We start from the raw sequence: 27647 nt of genomic DNA, 5'->3' as shown, positions 1-27647 counted from the left end.
GCACAGCCGCGGGCCGAGCGAGTCGATGAGTCGGTGCGGGAGCTGGGCGCGAGCGCACGGCGTCTGAGGTCTGGTGCGTCGCCCTCTTCCGAGTCCAGGCTGGCAGCGGTCGCTGTGGGGAGGCAGGCGGGACGCCCTCGAAGTGAGTGGGTGCGCTCAGGCTTGTCGGGGTGACCCGCGGGGCTGTGTGGGAGGTGGTACGGGGCGGGGCGGGCCGGTGGCAGGGCCTGGGCCTGTGGCGAGCCCCTGCCCCGCGTTAGGCGGACAGATAGCGCCCGCCAGTCATGCCCCTGCCTCACCTTCCGTTGCCCTATGAATGCTGAGCGGCCCAGGGAAGAGCACTCTTGGATCTTGTTATTTCTGAAAATGAGGCAGAACCGGCAACAAATACTGGCGGCCAGGAAGCAAGTATATTCGTTGTAGTTAATGGTGTAAATCTAATTCGAGCCTATGAAGTTAGGAGATGCCGTAAGCCTGTGTGTTTATGACTGGCCGCGAAAACAAGCCAGGTTTTCTCCGTGGCACTGAAGTATTTGTAATGTGTGCCCAGACAAGCGATTCGCCGCATCGTCTGGACACACATTAGAAATACAAATTCTCAGCCCAGTGAGGTGGTGCACTCGGGAGGCACAGGCAGGTGGATCTCTGTGAGTGAGTTTCAGGACAGACAGCCAGCGCTACACGGAGAAACCCTGTTTCGAAAAACCAAAAAGAAAAGTGGTAGAAACAGACTAGTGCTCGCTAGTAGAATAACACAGATTCTTTCGATAAACTAATGCAACATTACGATGTTTTTGTGGTGTTTTTTTTTTTTTGAGGCAGCCTCTTTATATATAATAGTTCAGGTTGGCCCTAGCTCAGAAACTTGTTTTTAAAATAAGTTCACAGCAGGTTTAGATGAGTCTTTGGAGGAAGTGCAAGATCAATTCTAAGTTTTGGTTTGGTTTGGTTTTGGTTTTGGTTTTGGTTTTTCGAAACAAGAGTTTCTCTGTGTAGCTTTGGAGCCTGTCCTGGAACTCGCTCTGTAGACCAGTCTGGCCTGGAACTCACAGATCACCTGCCTCTGCCTTCTCAGTGCTGGCATTAAAGGCCTGTGCCACCACTGCCCCACCAAGTTCTAAGTATTTTTTTTTCTCAAAGAGTTCTAGTGAAACACTATTAATAAAAACCCAGGAAAAGATATCAAAATTAAAAAAAAAAACCAGAGACAGGTAGATATTGAGTTTCAACCTGAAGACCAGAAAAGCAAAGCAGCCAGCTGCTGGCTCTTACCTCGATCTCAGTCCGACAATGGTGACCCTGCCTCCCAGAAATCTCAGGATGAGACCGAGAACTGTCTTTTCCCGTTTTAGAATTATGTTTAGTTCGGGGATTAAGTGTGTGCACCACTACCACCTGGTTTCTATGGCAAGCTAATGTGGTTACTGGGATTAAAGGTGTGTGTTGTTACTGTCTGGTCTGTAAGGCTGGCAGGTGTGGCTGTTTTGCTTTTCTGATTCTCAGGCAAGATTTATTAAAATACAAATGAAGCTGGGCGGTGGTGGCACGCACCTTTAATCCTAGCACCCGGGAGGCAGAGGCAGGCGGATCTCTGTGAGTTCGAGACCAGCCTGGTCTACAAGAGCTAGTTCCAGGACAGGCTCCAAAGCCACAGAGAAACCCTGTCTCAAAAAAAAAAAAACAAATAAACAAATAAATACAAATGACATGCCACTATATTCTGGCCTTATTAGTGAGCACAGGACTCTGGAAGGAGGCCTTGAATTCCCAGCTGATTGTTTTGTTTCCTTTCACATCCCTCACCCTCTTTTTTGATTTCCCATCATTCTGCTGTGGTATCTGACCCTCTGGTCCCCCATCATTTGAATCACGCTGTAGTCAGGTTAACTCTGCACCTGCTGGTCATTATTGGAGAAAGTGACATGGTTACCAGTGGCCTGACTTTGAGTGACACGTGTCAGACTTTCAGTCACCTTCCTTTATATAATATCCTCTGCTTTGTAGAGTGGTCTGTTATTTGTGTTTTAATATATAACGCTGCCTGAAGATCCAGAGGGCAAAGCATCCATACAGGCCAGGAAGTTCAAGGCCACCCTGGGCTACACAAGATTGAATCTGTCTAAAAGAGAAACAGAGCTCACACAAAGGTGACTCCAGCACTTGGGATTCCCACACCTTTAATCCCAGCACTAGGGAGGTGAAGACAGGGCAGTATGGCTGGGTGAAGAGAGGAATATAAGGGGGAAGAGACAGGAACTCAGTGGAGGGTGGAGTTTGAGGTTGGAGGAGCATCCCTTTGTTTGCCTGAGCCTTGGTAGAGGTAAGACCTCTCTAGTGACTTGACTGCTTTGCTTTTCTGATCATCAGGTAGAAACCCCCAATATCTGTCTCTGGGTTTTTATTATTCCTGCTATAGCTTATATTTTCTAAATCTCCTTTACCTCCACCCTCACCTCCCTGTTTATTTGGGAAAGTTTGTCTTCCTTCTCATTTTTTCTATTAATGAAATATGGAGTGTTCATGAAAGGGGTATAGGGTACCTTTCCTGTGTCTTTGATTGTATAAACTCTCGTCTTTTCAGAGTCTCAATTCAGTTTATATGCTCTCACCTACTTCTTAACTCTTTAGAATTAGGTGTCTCCCTATTACTCTTTTTTAGTAAATGGTTAACTCATCCAATGACCTTTTCTCAGGCTTTACTGAATTTCTTTGAAGTGCCAAATATGACTAATGCTTATTTCTGCCAAGCCCTTTCTTGGTTTCTTTTTCAAGGGGGGGGGGGGGGGGGGAGAGAGAGAGAGAGAGAGAGAGAGAGAGAGAGATTGATTCCCCTTTATGTTTATGAGCAGTTTTGCCCGTATGCATGTCTGTGTACCATGTACATGCTGTGCCTGCAGCGGCCGGAAGAGCGTGCCACATCCCCTGGAACTGGACTTAAAGCCAGATCTGAGCTGCTATGTCAGTGCTGGGAGTGGAGCTCTGGGTTCTCTGGAAGACATACACACAGACATACACACAGACAGAATATTGTATACATAACAAATAAATAAATATAAAAAAAATAAGAATAAAGCCTTAGAAGAACTACATTCAGAAGAATGTGGAGACTTAACTAAAGTAATACAGAAGAAAGAAAAAACAAAGCAAAGTGAAGACAGCAAGAAAAGGGCTGGAGAGATGGCTCAGTGGTTAAGAGCACTGGCTGCTCTTCCAGAGGTCCTGAGTTCAATTCCCAGCAACCACTTGGTGGCTCACAGCCATCTGTAATGAGATCTGGCGCTCTCTTCTGACATGCAGGCATACATGGAGGCAGAATGTTGTATACATAATAAATGAATAAATAAATATTTAAAAAAATATATTTCTAGCCGGGCGGTGGTGGCGCACGCCTTTAATCCCAGCACTCGGGAGGCAGAGGCAGGTGGATCTCTGTGAGTTCGAGACCAGCCTGGTCTACAAGAGCTAGTTCCAGGACAGGCTCCAAAGCCACAGAGAAACCCTGTCTCGAAAAACCAAAAAAAAAAAAAAAAAAAAAAAATTTCTGTGTTTGGTTCATTCCTGTGATCATCATATGGAGCCTATGGATTGTAGACTTCTGGTCTTTTCTGACTAAAGAATTCTGTGTTGATTTTCTAGGACTGGCACAATAATCATAAACTGGGCAGCTGAAGTAACAGACCAGTTTTCTGATGGTTCTGTAGGAGACTGAGAAGAAGGTGCGGCCCGGATGGTGTCTTCAGAGGCCTTTTGGCTTTTGTTGTATGACTTTTTCTGACAAGATTACTTTTTTAAAATCTTTATTTATTTATTTTATGTATGAGTGTTCAGTCTGCATTTATGCCTGCATGCCAGAAGAGGGCATCAGCTCCCATTATAGACAGATGGTTGTGAGCCACCATGTGTTTGCTGAGAATTGAACTCAGGACCTTTGGAAGAGCAGCCAGTGCTCTTAACTGCCGAGCCATCTCTCCAGCTCCTTGACAAGACTATTTTTATTCATCCCAGATAAAGAGAGCAATGACAGACAAAAACAATTCCATCCAAGTCTAGCTTAGTGACTAATGAATTTATTGGGGTTACTTATGGCGTATGGGTGATTGGCTGGGGCAGCAGCATCTATAGAAGGACAAGGTACACTATGCCAGCGGTGAGGAGGCCCTTGGAGGAAGCTGTGTTACTGAAGAGCCTCTCCCCCCAGCAATTGTTACCACTTTTGGGGAGAGGCTTCATCACGCTTGTAAGGCTGCCTGGCTCCCTGGAAGAGAATGTTTCAGTGGAGAGGAGGGAGCGTACAGGATTATAAATGGCCTGTGCCTTCACACTGTCTTACTATAATTTGTCTATGTCTAAATTTCTTCTTGGGGGATCCAGTTCCACTGTTTTGTTTTTAGACAGGGTCTCACTGTGTAGCTGTCCTGAAATTTACTTTGTAGACGAGACTGGCCTCAGATTCACAAATTTCCTGCCTCTCCCTGAGTGATGGGATTAAAGGCATTCGCTACTATGCTTCCTTTTAAAAATTTTATGTGCATGAGTAAACCTGCATGTATGTCTGTGTAACATGTGTGTCTAGTGCCTGCAGAGGCTTGAAGATGTTGGATCCCTTGGATGTGGAATTACAGGTGGTTTGAGCTGACACATGGTGCTAGTATTCAAACCTGGCTCTTCCAAAAGACAACCAGTGCTCTAAGCCATCTGTGCAAGCGCCCGCTACCCCCCTCTTTTATTTTCAGACAGGGTCTCACATGTAGTCCAGCCTTTGCCTCTCCAGTGCTGGGACTAAATACATATGCTGCCATGCCTGCTTCTCTTGTCTCATTTTTCATCTTAGAAGAAAACTATTCAACGTTTATTATTAAATTTGGTGCTTGCTTGTAGTAGACACTTAGATAAAACAGTGGAGCACTCTTTTCCACAGATGGGGTCGTCCTCGCTGCCAAGCGCTTCATCCCCTATCCCACCATTCATCCTTGGCTCACAGTTTCTGAAGTGTGTACTTTGCTCTTCCTTGTCGTGCACTACTAGAAGGTTCCCTGTACTTCAAGTTCCACTCACCCTGCCGTTCTTCTGTGCCGTCTCCCTGGAGTTTCCTAATCAGATGGGCTTCCTCCGTTCTCTGAGCTTTGTCCTTGCTAAGGCTTGAGTCCTCTGCACTTGCTTTCTAGCATTCATTGAGTGATCTGCCAGCCACAAGGCTAGGTGCTGGGCCTTCGGCAGACGGATGGGAAGTGGGAAGTTTAGGTGTGGGTAAGACACTCCCTTTCAGAGGTGTTCACATAGTGCTCTGGTTTTCTACCTGGGCTGCACACTGAAATCACCCATGGTGCCTTACAAATCTGTTTGCTTGGGCTTCAGTCCTGGTGATGCTGGAAAGTGGCCAGAGCTGTGGGCGTCTGAGAGCCCTTTGGGTGATCAGTGTGTAGCCGTAATTGAGAGGCCCTTTGCTGATGGGAGAGACAGACCAGTCTAGGGTCCAGTTCACTGCGTTTTGCTAGAATAATGAACAAGGTATCAGGAAAGCACAGACAAGTGTTTAATTTAGAACAGGCTTTTATCTTTTTATTTATTTTTTACAAGTATGTTCATGTGGGTGTATATGCATGTGTATGTGGATGCCTGCAGAATCTAAAAGAGTAGCTCGGATTCCCTGAAGTTGAAGTGACAGGCATTTGTGAGCCGCCCAATGCAGATGCTGAGAATTGAACTCAGATCTTCTGGAGTTACAGTAAGTACTTTTGGCCTGTGGGCCTCTTACTAGACCCTCATTTGAGTCTTAATTCCATACCTTTTGAAACTTTATTTTTTAAAAAAAACCCTAAAATTATTTGCTAAAAAAAATGGGGAAGGGTTGACAAGATGGCTCAGCTAGTAAAGGCCCTTTCTGGTAAGAGGACCTGAGTTCAGATCTCAAAACCCTCGTGGTGGAGGAGAAACCAGCTCTCGTAGGCTGTCCTGTGACCTTCATGTGTGTTCTGTGGCACATACGTAACCCCCACTCCCAATAAACGATTTTTGTAAATTAGTGAGGCAGGTCTGATTAAAATACTTGGGAAAGTTGTTCAGTGGGTGAAGTGCTTGGTGCTCACGCATGAAGATCTGGGTTTACATCCACAGAATTTATGTAAAAAGCCAGGCCCAGAGGCACATGCCTGTAAACTCAAGCACTGGGTCAGGGCTTGGAGACAAGAGGCTCGCTGCGGCTCATTGGCTAGAGACTAAACTGATGAGCTCCAGGTTCAGGGAGAGCCCCTGTCTCCACACTGAAGTGGAAAGCAGTAGAGGGTACCGGATGCCGGCTTCTGGCCTCAGCATATATACAAGTGCACATGTATGCACAGGTAACTGTGCACACATGCGTACACTATACACAAGCACAGGAAGTTTAAAAAAAATATTTATTTTCTAGCAACTTGTATTGTGCTATAAAGCACATACTATGTAATTTGTTCATTTCATTGGTTTAATTTTTCTTTTATTTTGTGTGTGTGTGTGTGTGTGTGTGTGAGAGAGAGAGAGAGAGAGAGAGAGAGAGAGAGAGAGAGAGAGAGAGAGAGAGAGAGAGAGTGATGTGTATGTGGGCACTTGTGTCATGATGCTCATATGGGTACAGAGGGGATTTGCTCTCTCCTTCCACCTTGTATGGATTCTTGGGTTTGGATTCAAGTTGCCAGGCTTTTATGGCACCGTCTTTCCCGCTGAGCCATCTCACCAGCGTGACTTTTTGGACTATACGGTCAGGTAGTATTCTGCTCCATGAGACAGAATAAGTGTTCTCCATTCATTTAAAATTACCGATTAAGAAATTCAGGGGTAGAAGATCTTGCTGGCAAGCCTGAGGGCCTCAGTTTAGTCCCTAGAACCCATGTAAAAGCTGGGTGCAGTGACATGCTTCTGTAATCCCAGTGCTATAACAACGGGCAGAACTGGCCAGAGTTCATGGGCTAGCTATAGCACAGATAAGCATCACAGTGGCAGGAACAAGAGAAACCCTGCATCAGCAAGGTGGAAGGCAAGGTTAGACTCTCAGTTGTCCTTAGACTTTGGTGGGTCTCCCCCCCCCCTCACACGCACACGTGTAAATAAGGAAATAATTTCAGAAGCTGAGTGCCATGGTGGCAGCTAATCATGAGACTGAGATTGAGGTAGAAGGATAGTTTGAGCCCAGGATTTTGAGGTTAGTTTGGATAACGAACCAACAACAACAAAACAAACCTTGGGCAGCACTCTGGAGGCAGAAGTGAATCTCTCTGAGTTCAAAGCTAGCCTGGTCTACAGATCGAGTTCCAGGACAGCCAGGGCTATGCAGAGAATGAATGTCCAGATATGCAAATCTATAATGACAGAAAATTGGTTAATGCGTGTTTAAGGCTGGGTTTTGGAGTCATATGGAAAATGTCCTGAATGGTACAAGTAATGAACAACCCTTTAAAACACATCTGTGAGTATACTAAAATGCAACAAACCAGGCCCTTTGTTTTGTATTTTGAGGTGGGGTTTGTCTGTGTAGCAGTCCTAGCTGTCCTGGAACTAGCTTTGTAGACCAGGCTGGCCTCGAACTCACAGAGATCCGCTCGCCTCTGCTTCCTAAGTGCTGGGACTAAAGGTGTGCGCCAGCACTGCCCAGCTGTCTGACTAGTTTCTTGTAACACATTTTAAAAAGTTTCATTTATGTTGTAGAATAGCATCAGCAATCCGTTGTCTTTATGCCTGAATATTGTGTATGGCTATACTGCATTTTATTACCCATTTTGTAGTTGATAGACTTTGGGCTCTTTTCTATTTTGACTAGTTTGAAAATTTGTGTACCCATTCTCACACAAGTTTTTATGTGGTCATGTATCTTTTGGGTATAGAAGAACTAGGAGTAAAATGACAGCACCATGTAAAAATGTATATTTTAATGAGACTACTTCGTGCATATGTGTGTGTATCTATATACATATTTCGATGTGAATATCATTTTATTGTATTTTTAAAAAACACTGTATCATGCCCCAGCCTGGCTTCAAAGTTAGTATGTAGCTAAGGAAGATCTTAAACTTGGGGTCCTCCTGCATCTGTCTTGAGGATTGCAAGTGTACACCATGATGCCTGGTTTACGAGGTGCTGGGAATTGAACCCAGGGCCTTGCACTTGATAGCCAAGTGCTTTTAACTGCTACTCTCCAAGCCATTTTATGGGTTTGTCTTTTAATGTGTGTACATTCTGTATGCTCTTTATTCAGAAACTGCTAACTCTTGAAGTAATTTTTATAATTATTTAAAAACTAGTATTTCATTGATTTTTTTTTTCTTTTTTAAGCCTACTCAGGATGCTGTGTCTGCTGCTCCTTTGTGAATGTCTTTTGCTGATAACTGGTCATGCTCATGATGATGACTGGATTGACCCCACAGATATGCTTAATTATGACGCTGCTTCAGGAACCATGAGGAAGTCTCAGGTATTTGTGATCTAAATACACCGAGAAGACCTTATCTGCCATGATGGGAATAGTCCAGTTTTGTTGTTGTTTTTCATACAGAGCTATAAGAGTTATATAAAGGATTAGTAGTTATGCAAGGTACTTTCTTGATATTTTCCCTCCCTTTTTTTTTGATGCTGGGGCTTGGACCAAGGGCCTTCAGGCAATAGACAAGTACTCACCCATCTGGTTATTTCTGTTTGAATTTGGATATAAAGGCCCATCAAGGAGTAAACCGGTTTAGTTTTGATTCTTAGCATATAAGTTAATTCTTACTTCTTGGTGGTTTGATGCAAGTGAAGAATTTAAGAAGCAAAGTCATAAAACGATAGTCATGTTTTAAGTCTTTATTCAGTGGGACCTGTCTGTACAACTGAAACCTGAAGAGTAAAATCTCTGCTTTGATACAGATGAAATACGGTGCATCCGAGAAAAAGGAAGTGATCCCTGACTTGTCGAATGCCGAGGAGTTATCAGACTGCTTGCACAGACTGGATTCTTTAGCTCCCAAGGTTGCATTTTTTTTTCCATTCACAAATTAACTATTTATTTTAGTTACTTTGCTGGCTAGTTTTCTGTCAGCTTGAGATAAGCTGGGGTCATCTGAGAGGAAGGAACCTCATTAAGAAAACACCTCCATGGGGCTGGAGAGATGGCTCAGTGGTTAAGAGCATTGCCTGCTCTTCCAAAGGTCCTGAGTTCAATTCCCGGCAACCACATGGTGGCTCACAACCATCTGTAATGGGGTCTGGTGCCCTCTTCTGGCCTGCAGGCATACACACAGACAGAATATTGTATACATAACAAATAAATAAATAAATAAATACAAAGCCGGGCGGTGGTGGCGCACGCCTTTAATCCCAGCACTCGGGAGGCAGAGGCAGGCGGATCTCTGTGAGTTCGAGACCAGCCTGGTCTACAGAGCTAGTTCCAGGACAGGCTCCAAAGCCACAGAGAAACCCTGTCTCGAAAAACAAAAAACAAAAAACAAAAAAATACATATTTAATAAAAGAAAAAGAAAACGCCTCCATCAGATGGGACTGTAGACAAGCCTGTAGGGCATTTCTTAATTTTAGCAATTGATGGGAGAGGGCACAGCCCATTGTGGGGGGCCACCCCTGGGTTGGTGGTCCTCGGTTCTGAAGAAAGCCAATAAACAACCTCTCCATGGCTTCTGCATCAGCTCTTGCTTCCTGGTTCCTGCCCTGCTTGAGTTCCTGTTCTGACGTCCTTCATTGATGAACAGTGGAACCAAATAAACCCTTTGCTTCTATCATGCTGTTTCGTCACAGCAGTGTTAACCCTAAGACAGTTACTTGGTCTTTTTGTCTTCGTTAATTTTTATATTTGTAATGTTCTGTGTTCTATACAATTGTATATTTTTATCAATATAATTTAGTTACATCTTGTCTTATAAAATAGTACTTACTATTTTTGTAACATTAATTGTAATTATTTCTGAGTATAAACTTGTTGGTACAGGAATAGCTTTTATCTTGATTGTTATCACTGCCTACTGCTGCAGTGGAGCAGGTGAGCAGATGAGGAAAGCTTATTAAAGACTGTGAAAGCTGTTCTTCCAGATGTGAGCAGTGCTTATAATTTAGTGTGGGGAGCTCTTCTTTTTAAGCTTTTTAACATTTTGTTTAGTGTTTTTTTGAGACAGGGTTTCTCTGTGAAACTTTGGAGCCTGTCCTGTACCAGGCTGGCCTCGAACTCACAGAGATCCGCCTACCTCTGCCTCCCGAGTGCTGGGATTAAAGGCGTGCGCCACCATCGCCCGGCTTTTTTTTTTTTTTTAATGTAGAGTTTATCTAAAAGGAAATAGGATGTTAAGGGATTTGAGGGATTTGAGTGTTTTCTCTGGTCAGGTGGTAACTACTCTGTTGGTTGTATAGACAGTGAGATGGGGGCGGCATGGAAAGGGCCTGGAGTGGGGAGGGAGGGAATCCTGTGGTCACTGAGGAGTGGCACAGTGACGAGGGTGCAGAGAAGAGAGGTGAGGATGGGGACAGTGAGGAGACAGAATGGGCGCTGTGTCCATCTTGTGAGGCAGTAAGAGTTTTAACTGAAGTCCACGTGTGTCCCGGGCAAGCACTCTGCCCTTTCTTTAAGCATACTTAAAATAAATCCTGTACATTGTCAGACCAGAAATAACAGCCAGGTGTTTCTCTTCATTCTGAGAGCAGCACCAGGCCAGAAAGTAGTTGGTTTTGTTAGTTTTTTGTTTTTTGTATTTTTTACATTTTGGGGGCCTGCCACCCAGCTCCCAAGTAAATACATAGACACTTATTCTTACTTATGAATGTCTGGCCTTAGCTTGGCTTGTTTCTAACTTAAATTGTTGGGAGCAGTGAGACCCCAGATCCTGAATTTCTTGTAATCCCCAGATCTGAGTGCCTACAGCTGCTCTGAGCATGAGACCTTTAGGAGTTCCTGATGGCAGGAGAGTGGTTTCTGGTGGGTTTGGCGGGGGCGTAGCTATCTCTATATAATCTGCCCCTGAACACAATAAAGGGGGCATTCTTGGGGAATTTAAGGATGACCCGTGTCGCTGTCTCTCTGTCTGTGTGTGTCTGTGTATTTTAACCTCTAGCCCCTTTCCCGAAGCTCAGTAACTGGGTGCCAGCGCACAGAGCGCAGACACGGGGGCGTGGTGCGCGGCATTTGGAGGTCTCCACTGAGATAGCGGAATTAAATTATCCCATTTCTCTTTAACCATGTTTTGTTTGCCTCTGGGCTTTTATCTTTATAGAGCTTTCCTTCTTACTCCGTGGCTGGCTGTGTGGCTGGGTAGCTGGCAGCTGGCGTTTTCTTCTTCTTCTCTTGCTTCTCTCTCATCTCTCAAGCCTAAATTTCTTCTATTTATTCTCTGCCTGCAACCCTGCCTATCCCTCTCTCCTGCTTAGCTATTGACTGTTCAGCTCCTTATTAGACCAATCAGATGTTTTAGACAGGCAAAGTAACACAGCTTTACAGAGTTAAACAAATGCAACATAAAAAATGCAACCCATCTTTGCATCATTAAATATTCCATAGCATAAACAAATGTAACACATCTTCACTAATATTCCACAGCACTAGAACTTGACCTCTCATTAGCCTTTGAAGCTTGACTTTATTATATGATTACAGGTGGATGACTGTGAGAAGAAGAAAATGAAAGATTATGAAAGTCAAAGCAATCCTGTGTTTAGGAGATACCTAAATAAGATTTTAATTGAAGCCGGCAAGCTTGGACTTGTAAGTATTTGAGGACGTGATCCTGATCCGTAGCAGATACTTTCATTGTTCGCTTCACATCGTGTAAGAAGTGGTGCCATGCACGTGACACATCTGTCGTGTTAGCACTCAGGAGGTTGAGGCAGGAGAATTTCTAGTTCTGCCCCAGTCTGTTTCCCCCCAAAAAAGGGGGGGGAAGTAATAGAGCCTCATTGTGTTTAGTAGAAAAGAACCTGCTTCACCCTTTCCCCAAACGCTGTGTGTACAAGACTGTAGGAAGCATTCAGCATGACAGGGGCTGGTGGAGGTGAGCAGTACAGAAGGTGCTGTTTTCCCTAAGACCTCTGAGGACTAGCTCCATCAACTGCACTGCTGTTCTCGTCCTAACCTTTCTTCTCGTTTTCCCATTCCCGTGAGGACAAGAAAAATGTGTTTTCAGTAGTTTTTTCTTTGCTGGTTACTATGGTAGGTCTTACTTTTAGAATTGTGGATCATGTGCATATGGTACAAGGTGGGAGTCCTTGTGCTATTTCACAGTGCTGGAGAGCAGACCCAGGGCCTTGCACGTACTAGGCCATAGTGTTACCATAGAGTAACCCTAGCTCCAGCTTTCCTTATAGTTTGTTTGTTTATTATCTCATCATTTTTGAGAATCACTGTTTCAGTTTGGGAAATCAACACATGATGAAGACTTATGATTTTGTATCTTATAATATACTTATGAAGCTCATTTTTACACATTGTTAGCCGGAAGGCTGAGAAGTGTACCCAAAGCTTATCTGTAAGTGCATGACGTATTTTTTCTGTATTGTTTATGCCCCCAGAATTGGTCTAGGGATTGTAGGCAGACTTTTGTTTGGTCTGGCCATGTGTTCTAGCCACCAAAAGCAGCTCACAAATTTAATTTTTTTTTCTTTTTTGAGATAAAGTCCTATGTAGTCCATAAAAATATGAGATATGCTTGTCATCCGTTTGCAGGGGTTCTAAAAATCTCTATCATTCCAGCTGTAGTATATGGGCAGACAAATTGAGCACAGGAAATTTCCTGTTAGGCAGTTTTTTTCTCAGTATAACAAAATATCTGAGAAAGGACCCTTAGTTGATAGTGTTTGCCTGGGGTTCCATCCCTAGCCCCCATAAACCAGGCTTTGGTGTGTATGCTGCAGTCCCCTAGTCTTGGAGGTAGATAAGTATTTCAGTCTTCCTTGGCTACTTAGCAAGTTCAAGGCCAGTATGGCATACATGAGACCCTCTCTCAAAAATCTAAAACAACAACAAAAAATAAATTAAAAAAAGAAAGAAAAAAATAAGGTTTGTTTGGACAAACCTTTCATGATTTGGACGTTCCATTGTAGGACCTGGCCTTTAGTAGGTATAGCAGATACTCATGGCTAGAAGCATGTAGTGGAATGTCCTTTTCATTTCGTGGCTAGGAAGCAAAAGGGAAGGAGAAAGGAACATCCGCCCCACAAGTCCTTTCAAGGACTTACTCCTAACTTCCTCCCACCAAGTCCCACCTCCTAAATGTTTGACCACATGGCTATAGTGCTACCCTGGGCATCAAGCGTTTAGCATGTGGACCTTTGGGCAACATTGAACATTCAGACTGTAAAGCCTGGGTGTACTGGCACATGCCTATAATCCCTGTGCTCAGGAGTCTAACACAGGAGGATCACTGCTTTGAGGCTGTCTTGCGAGTCATAATAAGATTCTGTCTCAAAAATCAAACTAAAATCCAAATTATGTATCAACTGGTCAGTGAATGTCAGTTGTTTACAGTGAACTTGCACTGATAAAAAGATAGTTTTCTATTTCAAGGAAACCCATTTTTATTTTTAAATAATTTTGAAAATGTTTCTTATTTTTAAATTTTAGGCTATCTGACAATAAATAGTGTCAGCAAATGAAACTCATAAGTTGAATCATAAAGATGCAGAGTCTATCCTTATTTTTTGTAATTTCCATGTTTGTGAATTTACCTATTAAGATTTGCCATATCAAAATCAGTCCTTCGTGATTTCTAAAAACTATCATTTTTAAGGGGTGTGTGTGTGTGTGTGTGTGTGTATATATATATATATATATATATATATATATATATATATATATATACATGTATGTGTGTTCACAATGGGAAAGACAGAGATCAATTTGGGATATCTTCCAAATCACTTTTCACCCTATTTTTTTTTTAAAAAAAATACTTATTTATTTATTATGTATACAATATTCTGTCTGTGTGTATGCCTGCAGGCCAGAGAAGGGCACCAGACCCCATTACAGATAGTTGGGAGCTACCATGTGGTTGCTGGGAATTGAACTCAGAACCTTTGGAAGAGCAGGCAATGCTCTTAACCTCTGAGCCATCTCTCCAGCCCCCTTCACCCTATTTTTTTGAGGCAAAGTTTCTAACTAAACTGGAGCTCACCAACTGGGAAAGATTGGCTGGCCAGCATGCCCCAGGGATCCCCCTGTGTCTGTGTTCTCAGGGGTGCGACTGTGGGTTTTCATTCCCACAACTGGCTTTTAATGTGGGTGCTGGAGATCCAAACTCAGGTTCTCATTCCTGCAGAGAAAGCGCTTTCCACCTGAGTCATCTCACTGTCCCCTACTTGAGGTATTTCCGTGGTCATTCTTGTACATGTGCTAATTGCTTGATACTTTCATCATGTCTTGGTTCCCTAAACTGAAAGAGTGATTCTAAAAAAAAGATGGATGGATAGGTAGGTAGGTAGGTAGGTAGGTAGGTAGGTAGGTAGATAAAAAAAAAAAAACCCTAGAAAATTGGAGCTAGGGTTACTGCTCAGAGGTAACACTATGGCCTAGCATGTCCAAGGCCCTGGGTTTAGTAAGGCGGAACAAGGTAACAAAACTCACTACTTTGTTTCAGGGCCAATACTGTAGATCATTGGTTTTTTTTTGTTTTTTGTTTTTTTCGAGACAGGGTTTCTCTGTGGCTTTGGAGCCTGTCCTGGAACTAGCTCTTGTAGACCAGGCTGGTCTCGAACTCACAGAGATCCGCCTGCCTCTGCCTCCCGAGTGCTGGGATTAAAGGTGTGCGCCACCACCGGCCGGCTGTAGATCATTGTTTTTATCCTGGCCTATTACATGCTACATTCAGTGTGGCCTATTACATGCTACATTCAGTGTGGCCTATCACATGCTACATTCAGTGTGGCCTATTACATGCTACATTCAGTGTGGCCTATTACATGCTACGTTTTGCGCACTTTGGGGTAGGAAGGGATTTCTTTGTTTAAAGTAATTACATCATTTGGAATGTCTCCGAAATATGAAATGCCATCTATTGTCCCTGCATGCAAAAAGCCTATGATTTGCCCTACAAGAAAAGCATGTTATATAAACTTCACCTGGGCATGAATTATAGGACTCTTGGCAGTGTGTTTAGTGGTAACGAGTCACTGATATTTCTGATTAAGGTGTCAACAGAAACAAAGTTATATATTGATCAGTTGATAAGTGTTCAGAGACCAGGGCTGAGGTTTCTGTCCTGCCTGGACCCACAGCTGTTCAATCTCAAAGAGACACACAGATGCCTACATTAATTATAAACGGGTTGGCCTATTAGCTCAGGCTTCTTATTAACTAACTCTTACATCTTAACCCATAATTCTTGTCTGTGCTAGCCACATGGCTTGGTACCTTTTATCAGTGAGGTGTTCTTATCTTGCTTCTTCTGCATCTGGGTGATGACTGCAGACTGAACCTTTCTTCTTTGCAAAATTCTCCTATTCTGGTCACCCCATGTATACTTCCTGCCTGGCTACTGGCCAGCCAATGTTTTATTAAACCAATACAAGTGACAGATCTTTACAGGGTACAAGACCATTGTCCTACGGTACTTCTGCTTTTTTTCTTTTTTAAACAAGAACTCTGAATCTTACCTCCTTTGTTTAGCTTTTTTTTCCTGACCACTATCCACAACAACTTGTAACCAACACTCTAAACAAAGACAGTCATAATCCATTTTTGGGGGGAATGTGGGCGTGATTTATAGGCTACTTTCTGCTGATTGTGAACACTGATAATTTTTATGGGGACCTAAAGAAAATTTAGGATTGTGGTCAAGTCCTGACTGGAGTATTCTGTGAAGCTTGATCATCTCAGCCAGCAGTCTTGAGGCTGTTCTGGGTGCAGAACTCAGAGGAAACTGCAATGAGATGTTCTGAAATGTTGGATCATCTGGGCTATCTGCTCCTATCAGAGATTTTTCAGGGGGTCTTTCTTGATCAAACTTGATTTTTCTTAACCCAGAATGAATTCCCAGCCTCTCATTTCCTGTGGAAACAAAAGCAAAACCTCTTCTCCAAAGAGAAATATCTTTTCACTTAAATTTTGAAGTCAGGGCATTTTCAAAATAATTATGTTGGATTAATCCAGCAGCATTTATAATCAAATGTCTTAGCAGCTATGGCTCCTTCCTCAGCCATCAAACAATTCAAAGACAACACAGTAACATTCAGCATCCAGATTCTCTGTATTTTCCATCTTTATGTTGCTTTATTTTAAACTCTATTTCTTTTATTTTATTTTTAATTTTTGGTTCCTGTTCCCCACTCATGCAAAGGACTGTTGATCTGTGAGTCTGTCTATCCCTGAATAAAGAACCCTTTATTATACTCAATTCTGAGCTAGTGTAGGACTGCCCTGCCTCTAGAGGTGCACGGGAACCTAACCCTGTGCTTCTTGTAGGACTGTGGCCCAGCAGTTGTGAGTGACAGTATAGAGCCTGTGTACTTTACACAGTGAAACCGACTCTCCTTCATGAAATGTCTGGTGTCTTTGTTTTTAGGATTCTACAATGTTTTAGTGCTCCTTACATATATTTGGATTTTATGCTAGCCTTTGAGGATAAGTATATATTATACTTATGAAATACTACAAATTAATATACTTTTTTAAAGCAGTGCTGGCACGTAGAACTATTTACACCTTATTATATTGAGTTCCAAAGTATTTTATTTTTGAGATAAGCTCTCTGTATGTAGCCCAGGCTAACCCTGAACGCGAAGTTCTTTGCAACATCCTCCTGTGAGAGGTGGAATTGCCGGTGTATGAAATCATATTTGGCCCAGATTGGTTTTCCTGTTTCATTGAATAACGTAGTAATACAGTTGTTTCTCTGTTGGTGTTTTGGTAACTGATGCAGCCTGATGAAGACAAAGTTGATATGCATTATGATGCTGAGATTCTTCTTACAAGACAAACACTATTGGAGATACAGAAGTTCCTCAGAGGAGAGGAGTGGAAGCCAGGAGCCTTGGATGATGCCTTAAGTGATATTTTAATCAATTTTAAGTGTCATGATTCAGAAGCATGGAAGTGGCGATTTGAAGACTCCTTTGGAGTAGATGCGTATAATGCGTTTATGGTAAGATGCTATAAAAACAAACAAACAAACAAAAAAAAGATGCTATGAGGGTGGCGTAGAAGCTTCCGCTGGAAAAACCCTTCCGAAACTCCAGCATAATTGAGAACCTGTTTTTAGTTTTCATTACAGGGATGAATAAGCAGTGAAATTGTACAGATAACTTTGTTTGAGTCTCGTTCTTTTAAGGCTGTTTAAAAATGACATTCATTTATTTTGTATGCATGATACGTGTGTGTGTGTGTGTGTGTGTGTGTGTGTGTGTGTGTGTGTGTGCGCGCGCGCGCGCGCGCGCGCGCGCAGAGCACAGCTTGTAGGATTCGGTCCTCTGTCGGCTGTGTGCCCTGGGATTGAACTCCGCTCCTCAGGATTGAGGCAGTGCATTAACCTGCTGAGCTGCCTGTTTAAAAACTGATGTTTTTTGGTGGGGAAGACCACTCAGCAGTGACTCTGATTCCCATTTCTGTTTTCAAGGTGCTCTTGTGTCTGCTCTGCATTGTGCTGTTGGTGGCTACAGAGCTGTGGACATATATTCGCTGGTACACACAGTTGAGACGCATTTGTATTATCATTTTTCTCTTCAGTGTGGGATGGAATTGGGTGTATCTATATAAGGTATTAAATAAGTTTGTTTTTGTTACTGTTATTTTTTTGTTTTCATTTCTGTTTTTTAGTTAAATGTAAATTCATAGTAACCAGAGACTATAATATACTCTCAGAACAGTCTTGCCTCAGATATGGTTGAAGACAGTGGTTGGATTATCAGTAGTGGGAATAAATAAATTGGTAATTATCAGCCACTTGGGGTTTAGGGGAGATCTGATCATTTAGTGAAGAAAAGTGGCTCTATCTTTTATTATCACAGAGCAAAATGGACATAGTTTAGAAACATGTAATTTGGGAAATTAATTTATATTTGTTAGAAATAGCTGGGGGGAGCATACACCTTTAATCCCAGCACTCAGGAGGCAGAGGCAGGCAGATCTCTGTGAGTTTCAGGCTAGCCTGGTCTACAAGAGCTAGTTCCAGGATAGGCTCCAAAGCTACAGAGAAACCCTGTCTCAACAACAATAATAAACAAAGAAAACAAAAAAAAAGAAAGAAAAGAAATGACACCAAAATTATGATAGAAAATGTTATCTCTAAAAATTAGGCTTTTTGAATATAAAAGTTATGGTCACTGTGGAGAAATTAGAAAACAAAGATAGCAGGTAAAGTATTTTTTAAAATTTACTCACAATCTTATTACGTATGAATAATTGTTGAATTTTTATCTATTTTCACTTTTTTGAGAGAGGGTCTTGATAATGCAGACTGGCTAGCCTTGAACTCAGCTCTTCCTGCGTCACAGGTGCTGGGACTAAAGGCATATGTCATGACATTTGGCCTGTTGGTATTTTGAGGTATTTTTCCCACATTGGACTGTTGTTAGCAGGACAGTCTAATCTCAGTCTTCCGACAGAGGGATTCAGGACCTTCAGTGAATTCTGCTGAAATCGGTGTTGCGGTTCTGTGGTCCTGAAACAAATCACACCTACACATTAAGCGCATGGGCTTTGGTGGAAGACAAGCGAGCTCCCCTGGGAGTGTGGATTCTGAAGACTGTCCTCCTAGATGAGAAAGGCTTGGGTCTGGAAAGCCCTCACAGACAGCACTGCATATAAACTATGTACACCCTCTCTGATGTGAGGTCATCTGTGGGCGTGCTGTGCACAGAGCTGGACGTGTTTAATACCCAGTTTGCCAGCCATTTATTGGATAGTAACTGTCTATATTAAACCTACCCAGAGCAAAGCACCATTTTATCATTAACTATAGAACAATTTGAATTCTTCATATTTTCAGTCATGGCACAAACTATATGTGAACTCCTTTTCAAAACTATCTTGCCAGGCGGCGGTGGCACATGCCTTTTAATCACTTGGGAGGCAGAGGCAGACGGATCTCTGTGAGATTGAGGCCAGCCTCGTCTACAAAGTGGGTTTCAGGACTTCCAGGGCTACACAGTGAAACCCTGTCTTGAAAAACAACAACAAAAAGTCTTGTAAAAAAAAATAGTTTTCTTTCATCAAATTGTGTACAGAGATGGTGTGAGGCCTTGAGACTGGTTTCTGGCTGGTTAAGGTAACGCACACCTGTAACCCAGCGCTTGGGTGGTGGAAGCAGGAGGGTCAAGAGTTCAAGGCCATCTTCAGCTACCTGGGCTGTAAACGACCTTGTCTCAAAAACAAAACAAAAAAAAACCCAACAACAAAAAACCAGAGGGAAAAACGTATGCTTTTCCACGAGCTGAAAATAACCCGTCTTTTAAAATGTTTTTCTTAATTTAGTTGTCATATGGTGGTGCGATCTTTTGTCCCAGCGTTAGGCAGACAGGAGGACAGTCTGTCTACAGAGTGAGTTTCAAGGTTGCCAGGGAGACCGTCTCAGAAAACTTTAAGAAACCTAAAAACCACAACCCACCAAAGCCTTGGTTGGATAAATGGCATAGAAAACATTGGGTACATTTTGTTGTTTGGAAGCTCACAGTCAGCATCTTTCCCCTGTTCCGGCCAGGTAGCTTTTGCTGAGCATCAGGCTAACATCGCCAAGATGGCACCATCGAACAATGTGTGTGCTGAGAAGATGGACTGGACTGGAAGTCTCTGGGGTAAGCGGTGGTTCATTCGTCACTATTTTAATTAGAATTTCTGAGAATAAGGAGAAAACAAACCCACCGATAATGATAAAACGATGGGATGCCAGAGGAGGCTCCCCATGGCTATCTTTACTGTAAGCACATACACACGGGCTCATGCAGCGGGGCCAGAGGAGGGTGATGACAGAATCCAGAGACTCACAGGTTTGAGCCAAGCTTCAGCAACTTAGACCCTGTCCCAAGAAAAAAGGGATGGGATGTAGCTCTGTGTTAGAATCTTGCTCACCTTATGAACTACCCCCAGGTTTTATTCCCTTTTCAAAAACAAACCAAAAAACGAAAGCGAACATAACATACATTCTTAAGTTTAAAAAGTAGTGACTTACTGAATTCATGTAAACATACAGGAGAGACAGCAGCTGTGTATATGTGGTCATGAGACTAGACTAGATCCTTGGCTGCCTTTCTATCACCTAGTCCACAGCATTTTCTAGATCCTTAGCAGAAGTTTACTACAATCAAGGAGATAAAATTAGAGCTATTTTAGCTGTGATCTTCTTAGATTGACATAAACTATTTTATAACTTTCCTACAGTTTACTTTTCTGTGTTTTGTTTTGTTGGTTTTTTGAGACAGGGTTTCTCTGTAGTTTGGAACCTTTCCTAGAACTAGCTCTTGTAGACCAGGCTGGCCTTGAACTCAGAGATCCGCCTGCCTCTGCCTCCCAAGTGCTGGGATTAAAGGCATGCACCACCACTGCCTAGCTAGTTTTTTTTTTTAAATATTTATTTATTTATTTATTTATTATGCATACAATATTCTGTCTCTGTGTATGTCTGCTGGCCAGAAGAGGGCACCAGACCTCATTACAGATGGTTGTGAGCCACCATGTGGTTGCCAGGAATTGAACTCAGGACCTCTGGAAGAGCAGGCAATGCTCTTAACCACTGAGCCATCTCTCCAGCCCCACTAGTTTTGTTTTTTAACTAAGTGAAATTTTGTTTTTTATCCTTCCAGATTTTATAATGGTTCTCACTAGTATTGACCACTGTAACTGTTGAAATCTGGCCTGGAATGGTTTAATGTTCAAAGACACTTTATAAACACAAGTCTGTACTGACTGACACAGGATAGATTATACAAGTAGGTCCCAGAATTAACTTAAATTTTTTTAGATTTATTTTTAATGTGTTCAGTGTTTTTCCTACATGTATTTTTGTGGACCACATGTGTGCGTGGTGCCCGAGGTGGTCAGAAGAATGTTGTTGGTTGTTTTACTCTTTTTACTCTTTTAGCTTTTGAGGGGCCCATCACACAACTCCCAAATAAATCACACATGGAATCTTACTCCTTACAAATACCCGGCCTTAGCTCGTTGTTTCTAGCCAGCTTTTCTTATCTTAAATCATCCCATCTATCTTTTGCCTCTGGGCTCTGTATACCTTTCTCTTTTTCTGTATACCTTTCTGACTGGCTGTGTGGCTGGGTTGCTGACCCCTGGTGTCGTCCTCTCCTTGTTCTCTTGCTCCTTCCTCTTCTTCCAGATTTCTTCTATTTATTCTCTGCCCACCAGCCCCACCTGTCCTTTCTCCTGCCTCACTGTTGTCTGTTCAGATCTTTATTAGACCAATCAGGTGTTTTAGACAGGCAAAGAATCACAGCTTCACAGAGTTAAACAACATAAAAGAATACAACACACCCTTTACATCATTAAACAAATATTCCACAGTATAAACAAACGTTGACACATCTTAAAATAATATTCTACACAGAAGAATGCTTCAGATCCCCTGGAACTGGAGTTAATGGATGATTGTAGCCACCATGTGGGTGTTGGGAACTGAATCTGGTGTTATGCAAGAGCTACAGGTACCCTTCACCCTCATCCTGCTCCGGTCCCCAGTTGCCCCCCTTTTTAATTGTGGGATTAAAACTTGGGTTCTTGGCTTCAAACAATATGCCTCCTTTAATGCAGGCTAGTTTCCAAACGTGAATAAGACTGCTTTAGCTATTCTTAATTAAGAGCCTATTCTGTCTTAACAATTTTGTCAGAGTTGACTTTGTAAAGTGAAATTTTATTGAGAGAGAGATTAGTAGGTATTCCCCCGGTTACAGCGTTTCACACAGCTGTGGCAGTGCCCTGTAGCAGGAGTGCGCTAACCCACCAATCTTCTACTTTGCAGTTCTACTTATGTTTGTGTGCATAAAAAACTAATTCTTTACTTTTTGGAAATCTATAAAGTAGATCTTTTTTGTCTCCATAAGATTTGTTGAATTTGAATGGATTTTGAAATTATTATTTTGGACTTGATATGAAATAATTAACATTACAGAGAGTCTATTTAAAATATAATATAAAACAACTCAAAAATTTACTGGTGGGTGGGTAAGAATGGTTAAAACCAAAGTAATTTCATTTGTGAAATAAACAGCTTTGTTTTTAATTATTTTGTCTGTTTCTCTATGTAGAATGGTTTAGAAGTTCATGGACCTATCAGGATGACTCGTGCCAAAAGTACTATGAGGTCTTACTAATCAACCCTATTTTGTTGGTTCCGCCAACAAAGGTATAGAATATATTTGTAATAATTACAGTATCACAAACTCTTTGCCTGCATAAAGGATTGATAGGGTTAATAATAAACCTTTGTCCTAGGGGAAAAGTACTTTCATTAAACATTGGTTTTCAAATTTAGGTGGGCATGGTGGCATACCTATAATCCTAGCACTTGGGAGGCCAAGATGGGAGGATAGATGTCAAGGCCTGGTTAGATCACGGTTTGAGCTGAATGAGAGACCCGTGCTCAGAGCACACATGCGCATACATAGAAATGCGCATTTTAATTTGTAATTTGAGCCTTAGTGCGTGGTGAAGTTTTGCATGTGGATGTCTCAGTCTTTTGAAGTTGCTCTGATCTTGGTTTTAGGCTCTGGCAGTTACATTCACTAACTTCGTAACAGAACCATTAAAGCACATTGGAAAAGGAACTGGTGAATTCATTAAAGCACTCATGAAGGAGATTCCAGTGTTACTGCAGATTCCGGTGCTGGTGATTATGGCATTGGCCGTCCTGGTTAGTACATTAGCCCAACTGCTGGTAGTTAACAAGCGTGTGATGTTTGACAGAAAAGGCAGTTTGAAACATCTGGATTAATATACTGTGCTCAGAGGTGTAAGGTGATTTTTAATAAGTTGAGATAGTATATATTCTTTTAACTAGTAGTTCTTGGGTTTGTAAGCACCACAGTAATAATTTAGAATAGCCCTTTTTAGCTTTAACTTGAATACACAGGAAGTTGGCTGACTGCCTCCTCTGTAGAGAAATGAGGCTTTATCCCAGTCTGAGTTTTGCAGCATAGAACAGAACAGAAAGGGGCGTAGGAGGAGTGGTTGTGTGCACTGAAAATCAGTTTGGGTGGGGGAGTCCAGAGTAGATATTTACTAAAATTAGTGCTTGTACTTCTCCCATAGTTAGTTCAGCATCTTGTTACTTATGGCCATGGCCTTCCCAAAGCACTTGCTGTATGGATCAAAAATGAAGACTCCCCAGGGACTTGGAATTATGTGTTGTATGCACTGACTGACTTGTTCTCTTTTGGGTTTTGCTTTGGTGCATGATTGATTATGAAATTCAATAATTAATAATTTTATCATTTTCCCTAAATGAATATGAATAAAAATAGGAACAATAACCAAGCTTTTAAATTGAAATTTCTAGAATTGTCTAAATTTCTAGGTCTAAAAATACTCTTCTTATGTATTTAAAGTATATCAAGTTGATTGAAATATTTACTTAATACTGTTTTTTAGTACATTGTATTGGCTACTTTGGCCTATTAGTCCAAAGAAGAAGTTTTTAATCAAAGAGTGAAATTAACATTTTTATGTCCACAAATACTAAGATAGCTGGCTTTATTAAACTCTGAATAAAATAGCTCCTACTTGATTACCTGTCCATCACTAAATCCTCAGAATGTATTTCTTTTCTTTACAGAGCTTCTGCTACGGTGCTGGAAAGTCAGTTCCTATGCTGAGACACTTGGGTGGTCCTGAAAGAGAACCTCCCCAGGCACTTGAGCCAGCCGACAGGCGACAGAAGAAGCAACTTGACTATAGACTCCATGGTGGAGCAGGTGATGCAGATTTCTGTTGTAGGGGCCACGCTGGCTCCATCGAGCAAGGCCCTTATGACATGATGCATGCGTGTAACAGAGATGGTTTGAGACAGAGACACGCTGATATGAGATTTCGCACTGGCAACAAGAGCCCTGAAGTGCTCCGGGCATACGATTTACCTGACACGGAGGCACAAGAGCATCCAGAAGGGGTACCCAGCGTAAGTCAGCCACTGTGTATTCTACTCTGCTGCCTGTTCACTCTGGGCCCAAAAGCTCCTTACAGATTTGTGTTGGTCTTTACCCCGTCAGCTCAGTCACTAGTGCAATGATTATTACCCTCTCATTGTTGTCCTCAGAAAATATTTACTTTATGTTAAATACCATTTAACTGTATTCTTTACAACAGGTGGTATTTCCTATGAAACCAACAAGTGAGTCTGACTGGAATTTCTGCTTTTGACATGATCAGAGAGGGTCTCCCAGGGGGCCTAAGTGTGCTAGGGGACTGGCTGGCTGCAGAGCTCTGATGGCCCAGCCTGGGAGGAAAGGGCTGGGCAGGGATGGGAAGAAGCCCTCCCTGCTCTCCCTTTCTCTCGACAGAATCCCTATTGATTCTGTAGTATAGAAGAAGGTAGTAGCACGGTTGGCTGGACTGGACGTTTTATCTGCAAGGTGATGAGTTCTTCAGCAGTCCTGGGTATTGAACCTGGGCTCTCATGTGCTAAGCCACTGAACTACATTTTTGGCATTACTGTTGGTGTTTTTAAAGGGCCATTTCCATTTCTGCCCAAGATAGGAATTGGTATTGTTGTTTGCAATGTTTGAGTTTCAACTAGAAATCGTTGAGAAAGTTGTACATACAAGAGACTCTAGAAATGGCATTGGGTTCTTTTATGGATGTTAATGTAGCTAAATAACCTGAGACTGTTCCTTCCAGCTTTTGTAGCTGTTGATCACCTGTCACTCATTCCAAGCCCCTCTAGTGATGTCCCAGCAGGCAGGGAAAGCCATCTACCACAGTGGTCCTGGGAGCTCCTGCTCTGCCCTGCCCCACATGTAACCCCCTTACCAATCATTTCCTGCTCTTTGCTCACTGAACCTTGGTGACAGGGTCTTGTTTTTGTTGTTCACTGTTTGAAATGCTGTGCACATGTGCACACACTCTTGAGTGTTTACTCATGTCATCTTAATCTGCCATCTGATCATATTCCGTCTGGCACCAAACTCATTTTTTTCTATATAGCCTGTACTTCAAATGTCATACTCTTGTACGCCAGATTCATCATCCCTCCCCAGTGTGGGTTCCTATGGGAGCAGATTTTGTGTTTTGCTTCTTCTCTATTCCCAGCACCTAGAACTTAAAACAGGCTCACATGAGATCATTCTCACCAGGCAGGAGACATTGTTACTGGTAGCCAACCCTTCAGACCTCCTTAAGCAGGGTTTGTAGATACCTACAAGACCTTAAGTGTCCCCATCCTTCTGTGAAGCTTACTGCTTCAATCATGATGCAGCTCTAGAATCGGGATTTTTTTTTTTTTTTTTTTTTTTGGTTTTTCAAGACAGGGTTTCTCTGTGGCTTTTGGAGCCTATCCTGGAACTAGCTCTGTAGATCAGGCTGGTCTCGAACTCACAGAGATCCGCCTGCCTCTGCTTCCCGAGTGCTGGGATTAAAGGCGTGCGCCACCATCGCCCGGCTAGAGTCGGGATTTTAAGATGTGTGGAGCACACTACAATAGATGTGGTTAAGAACTGGCAATGAATCCTTTATATTTTGTTAAGTAGTTAAAATATAATTCTGTATTTTAAAGCATAAACCATCCATTGTGAATACAAACCTCAAAGAGATTGGTGGACTCCCAGGAGAAAGCACCCCAACAGAACACAGCCAGTGTGCCAAGACTGTCTCTGGCCAAGGTGCAGGGACTGCAGAAGTCTCACCCACAACGGAGAAAGCCCTGATGATGCTAGATTCTGCGTGCAGCCCACAGGGAGGTGCCACACACAGCCCAGGAACCACAACATGTGTGGCTGATCCTGTCAGCAGCCCATGTGGCTAAGGAACATGAAGTCATCTTTGAAGTCTGTAAAGTATTAACTCTTCATTCTTCCCTAAAAATATGTTGGTGTATTTACTACAAAGCTGCCAACTTTAATATTACAGACCATCAGTATCTCTTACCTATTAAGATGTCTCATAATTTTAGAACAGGGTTTTGTATGTTTTCAGATGAATGCTATGGCAAATATAATTAAGTAATTAAAGTTGAACTGGCATTTAAAAGAAGCAACTAATCAAAGTGTATGTTAGCTGGTGGAGGGTCCTGTGAAACCTAGTTAACAGAATAATTGGTTTGATTTCGTCAGTGTTTGCATTGCAAAGGGCGTTTAATGCAGGCTGGCAGCTGCTGCAGCCCCAAAGTACCCGTGACCGTGTCAATCCCATTATGTAGAACAATGTGACTCTCTGGTTACTAGGCCTGCTTGTCATACATTTTACATTAGGTCTCACTAAGACAAACCTGAGGATGGCCTGGTGCTATCAGTCTTTCTCAGTTTCCCACTTCATCATTGAGAATGGCTTTATTCTCCACCATGAAGTGCTGCTTTTATAAAGACCCAGTTTCCATGTTGAGAACCTAGAAATCGATGCTATTCAGTTTTTATTATGGAAAACCATCTTGTCTGGGCTAAATGCAATTCTAGTTTTCGAAGAGCTTACATAGGAAATAAGATGTATTAACTGTGGGCAGATATATTGTCAATCAACATTTTGTGATTTTAAAATACATTCTCCATTTTAAACCTTTTAAAAAAGCAATTTCTGTATTTTGTACAAGTCCCTAGTTAGCAGTCTTTCTTTGAACTCAGGTGTCCTTTGTCGTAACCACTGCACATTTTATTCAGCTGCTTTCCTAACACCGACATCACTCAGGAATTAAGGCTTGAAATGATCAGGCAGACTGTTTCAGCAAGGATATTCAGAACAACTGACTGATGTCTTTACAGAAATGTGTGCTATTCCATTTTTTATACTTAGGTATATATTTAGAGTCTGAACATCTGTACAGCAGTTATCTTTGTCATTCACCCTGACTGGGAAATACACTCCCAAGGTGGGACGGGTATTGGAGCTCTGGTGGAATTCTGAGGAGAAAGAACTCCCGTAACAGATGTTCCTGAAAGGAAGGGAAGGGCACTGCTGTTGCTTTTAATCCAGAAACATTTACAGTCTTATCTTTGTACTTCTCATTGCAGATAACTGTTTGGGAGTGGACTCTATCTGGACAGTCAGCAAAGCAACAGGCTGTTGTCGAAAGATTACAGTCATTCAGGGAAGACTGACTTAAACAAGTGAACATATCAAGGCCAGCTTGTTTCAGTTGACTAGCAAGTGTTTGTCATGGAGACTAAAGCATATTGTAACTGCCTGTTAAGAAAGTAACAACAGGGTAGGTAGCTGTTAAAAGCACCTTTTAAAATGGAATAATGTTGAATGCTTACAGGGTCTTAATAGCCACTGTAAACACAAAATAAACACTTATTTTTACATTATTTTGATATGCTGTGCTGTCTTTGCTTTCTTAATGAACAGATGATCTTCACAATATCATTGTCGTGTAAATAAACTCACATTAATACCTTGGCAGAGCAAGGTCTAATGGTGGCTGAGGGCCTAGCCAGTGCCCTGCATGCTTATGTGAGTTTGCATGTGTTCTGCCTAGATAGTTCACAGTTCTGACCAAACCAACCACACGGTTTTCTGGTTTTCCCAACAGTAAGTCTTATATAGCAGTATTATGAAATAAAAGAAACA

The 27647-nt window shown here is 42.2% G+C and overlaps 1 protein-coding gene across 4 annotated transcripts; it reads left to right on the top strand.

Annotated features, from left to right (window-relative positions):
* On the top strand, positions 1–27385 carry Clcc1 (chloride channel CLIC like 1). 4 transcript variants are annotated; one of them, XM_075981584.1, is made up of 13 exons: positions 93–142; positions 3637–3716; positions 8302–8440; positions 8872–8973; positions 11598–11705; positions 16855–17076; positions 17548–17688; positions 19630–19723; positions 22181–22278; positions 22639–22785; positions 23707–24048; positions 25642–25916; positions 27089–27226. In XM_075981584.1, exons 3-12 carry the CDS (start codon positions 8312–8314, stop codon positions 25888–25890), a joined length of 1632 nt encoding a protein of 543 aa, XP_075837699.1. In that variant the 5' UTR covers positions 93–142; positions 3637–3716; positions 8302–8311; the 3' UTR covers positions 25891–25916; positions 27089–27226. The 4 variants fall into 4 exon arrangements, with proteins under 4 accessions (XP_075837700.1, XP_075837698.1, XP_075837702.1 ...); XM_075981585.1 differs by lacking the exon at positions 3637–3716 and having other exon boundaries at positions 1–142; positions 25642–25912; positions 27089–27385; XM_075981583.1 differs by lacking the exon at positions 3637–3716 and having other exon boundaries at positions 1–142; positions 27089–27385.
* Positions 27386–27647: the final 262 nt, after the last annotated feature.

This window comes from Microtus pennsylvanicus, chromosome 7, assembly GCF_037038515.1.
Source record: "Microtus pennsylvanicus isolate mMicPen1 chromosome 7, mMicPen1.hap1, whole genome shotgun sequence".
NCBI classification, from domain to species: domain Eukaryota; kingdom Metazoa; phylum Chordata; class Mammalia; order Rodentia; family Cricetidae; genus Microtus; species Microtus pennsylvanicus.
The sequence above is the reverse complement of the archived record's forward strand: the minus strand, read 5'-3'. Positions and strand labels throughout refer to the sequence as shown.

Coding starts and splice junctions, on each gene's coding strand:
- Clcc1 (XM_075981585.1), top strand. CDS start 8,312: ATGCTGTGTCTGCTGCTCCTTTGTGAATGTCTTTTGCTGATAACTGGT. Junction 22,786..23,706: donor TTATGGCATTGGCCGTCCTG/GTTAGTACATTA, acceptor TTTTCTTTACAG/AGCTTCTGCTACGGTGCTGG. Junction 24,049..25,641: donor ATCCAGAAGGGGTACCCAGC/GTAAGTCAGCCA, acceptor TGTATTTTAAAG/CATAAACCATCCATTGTGAA.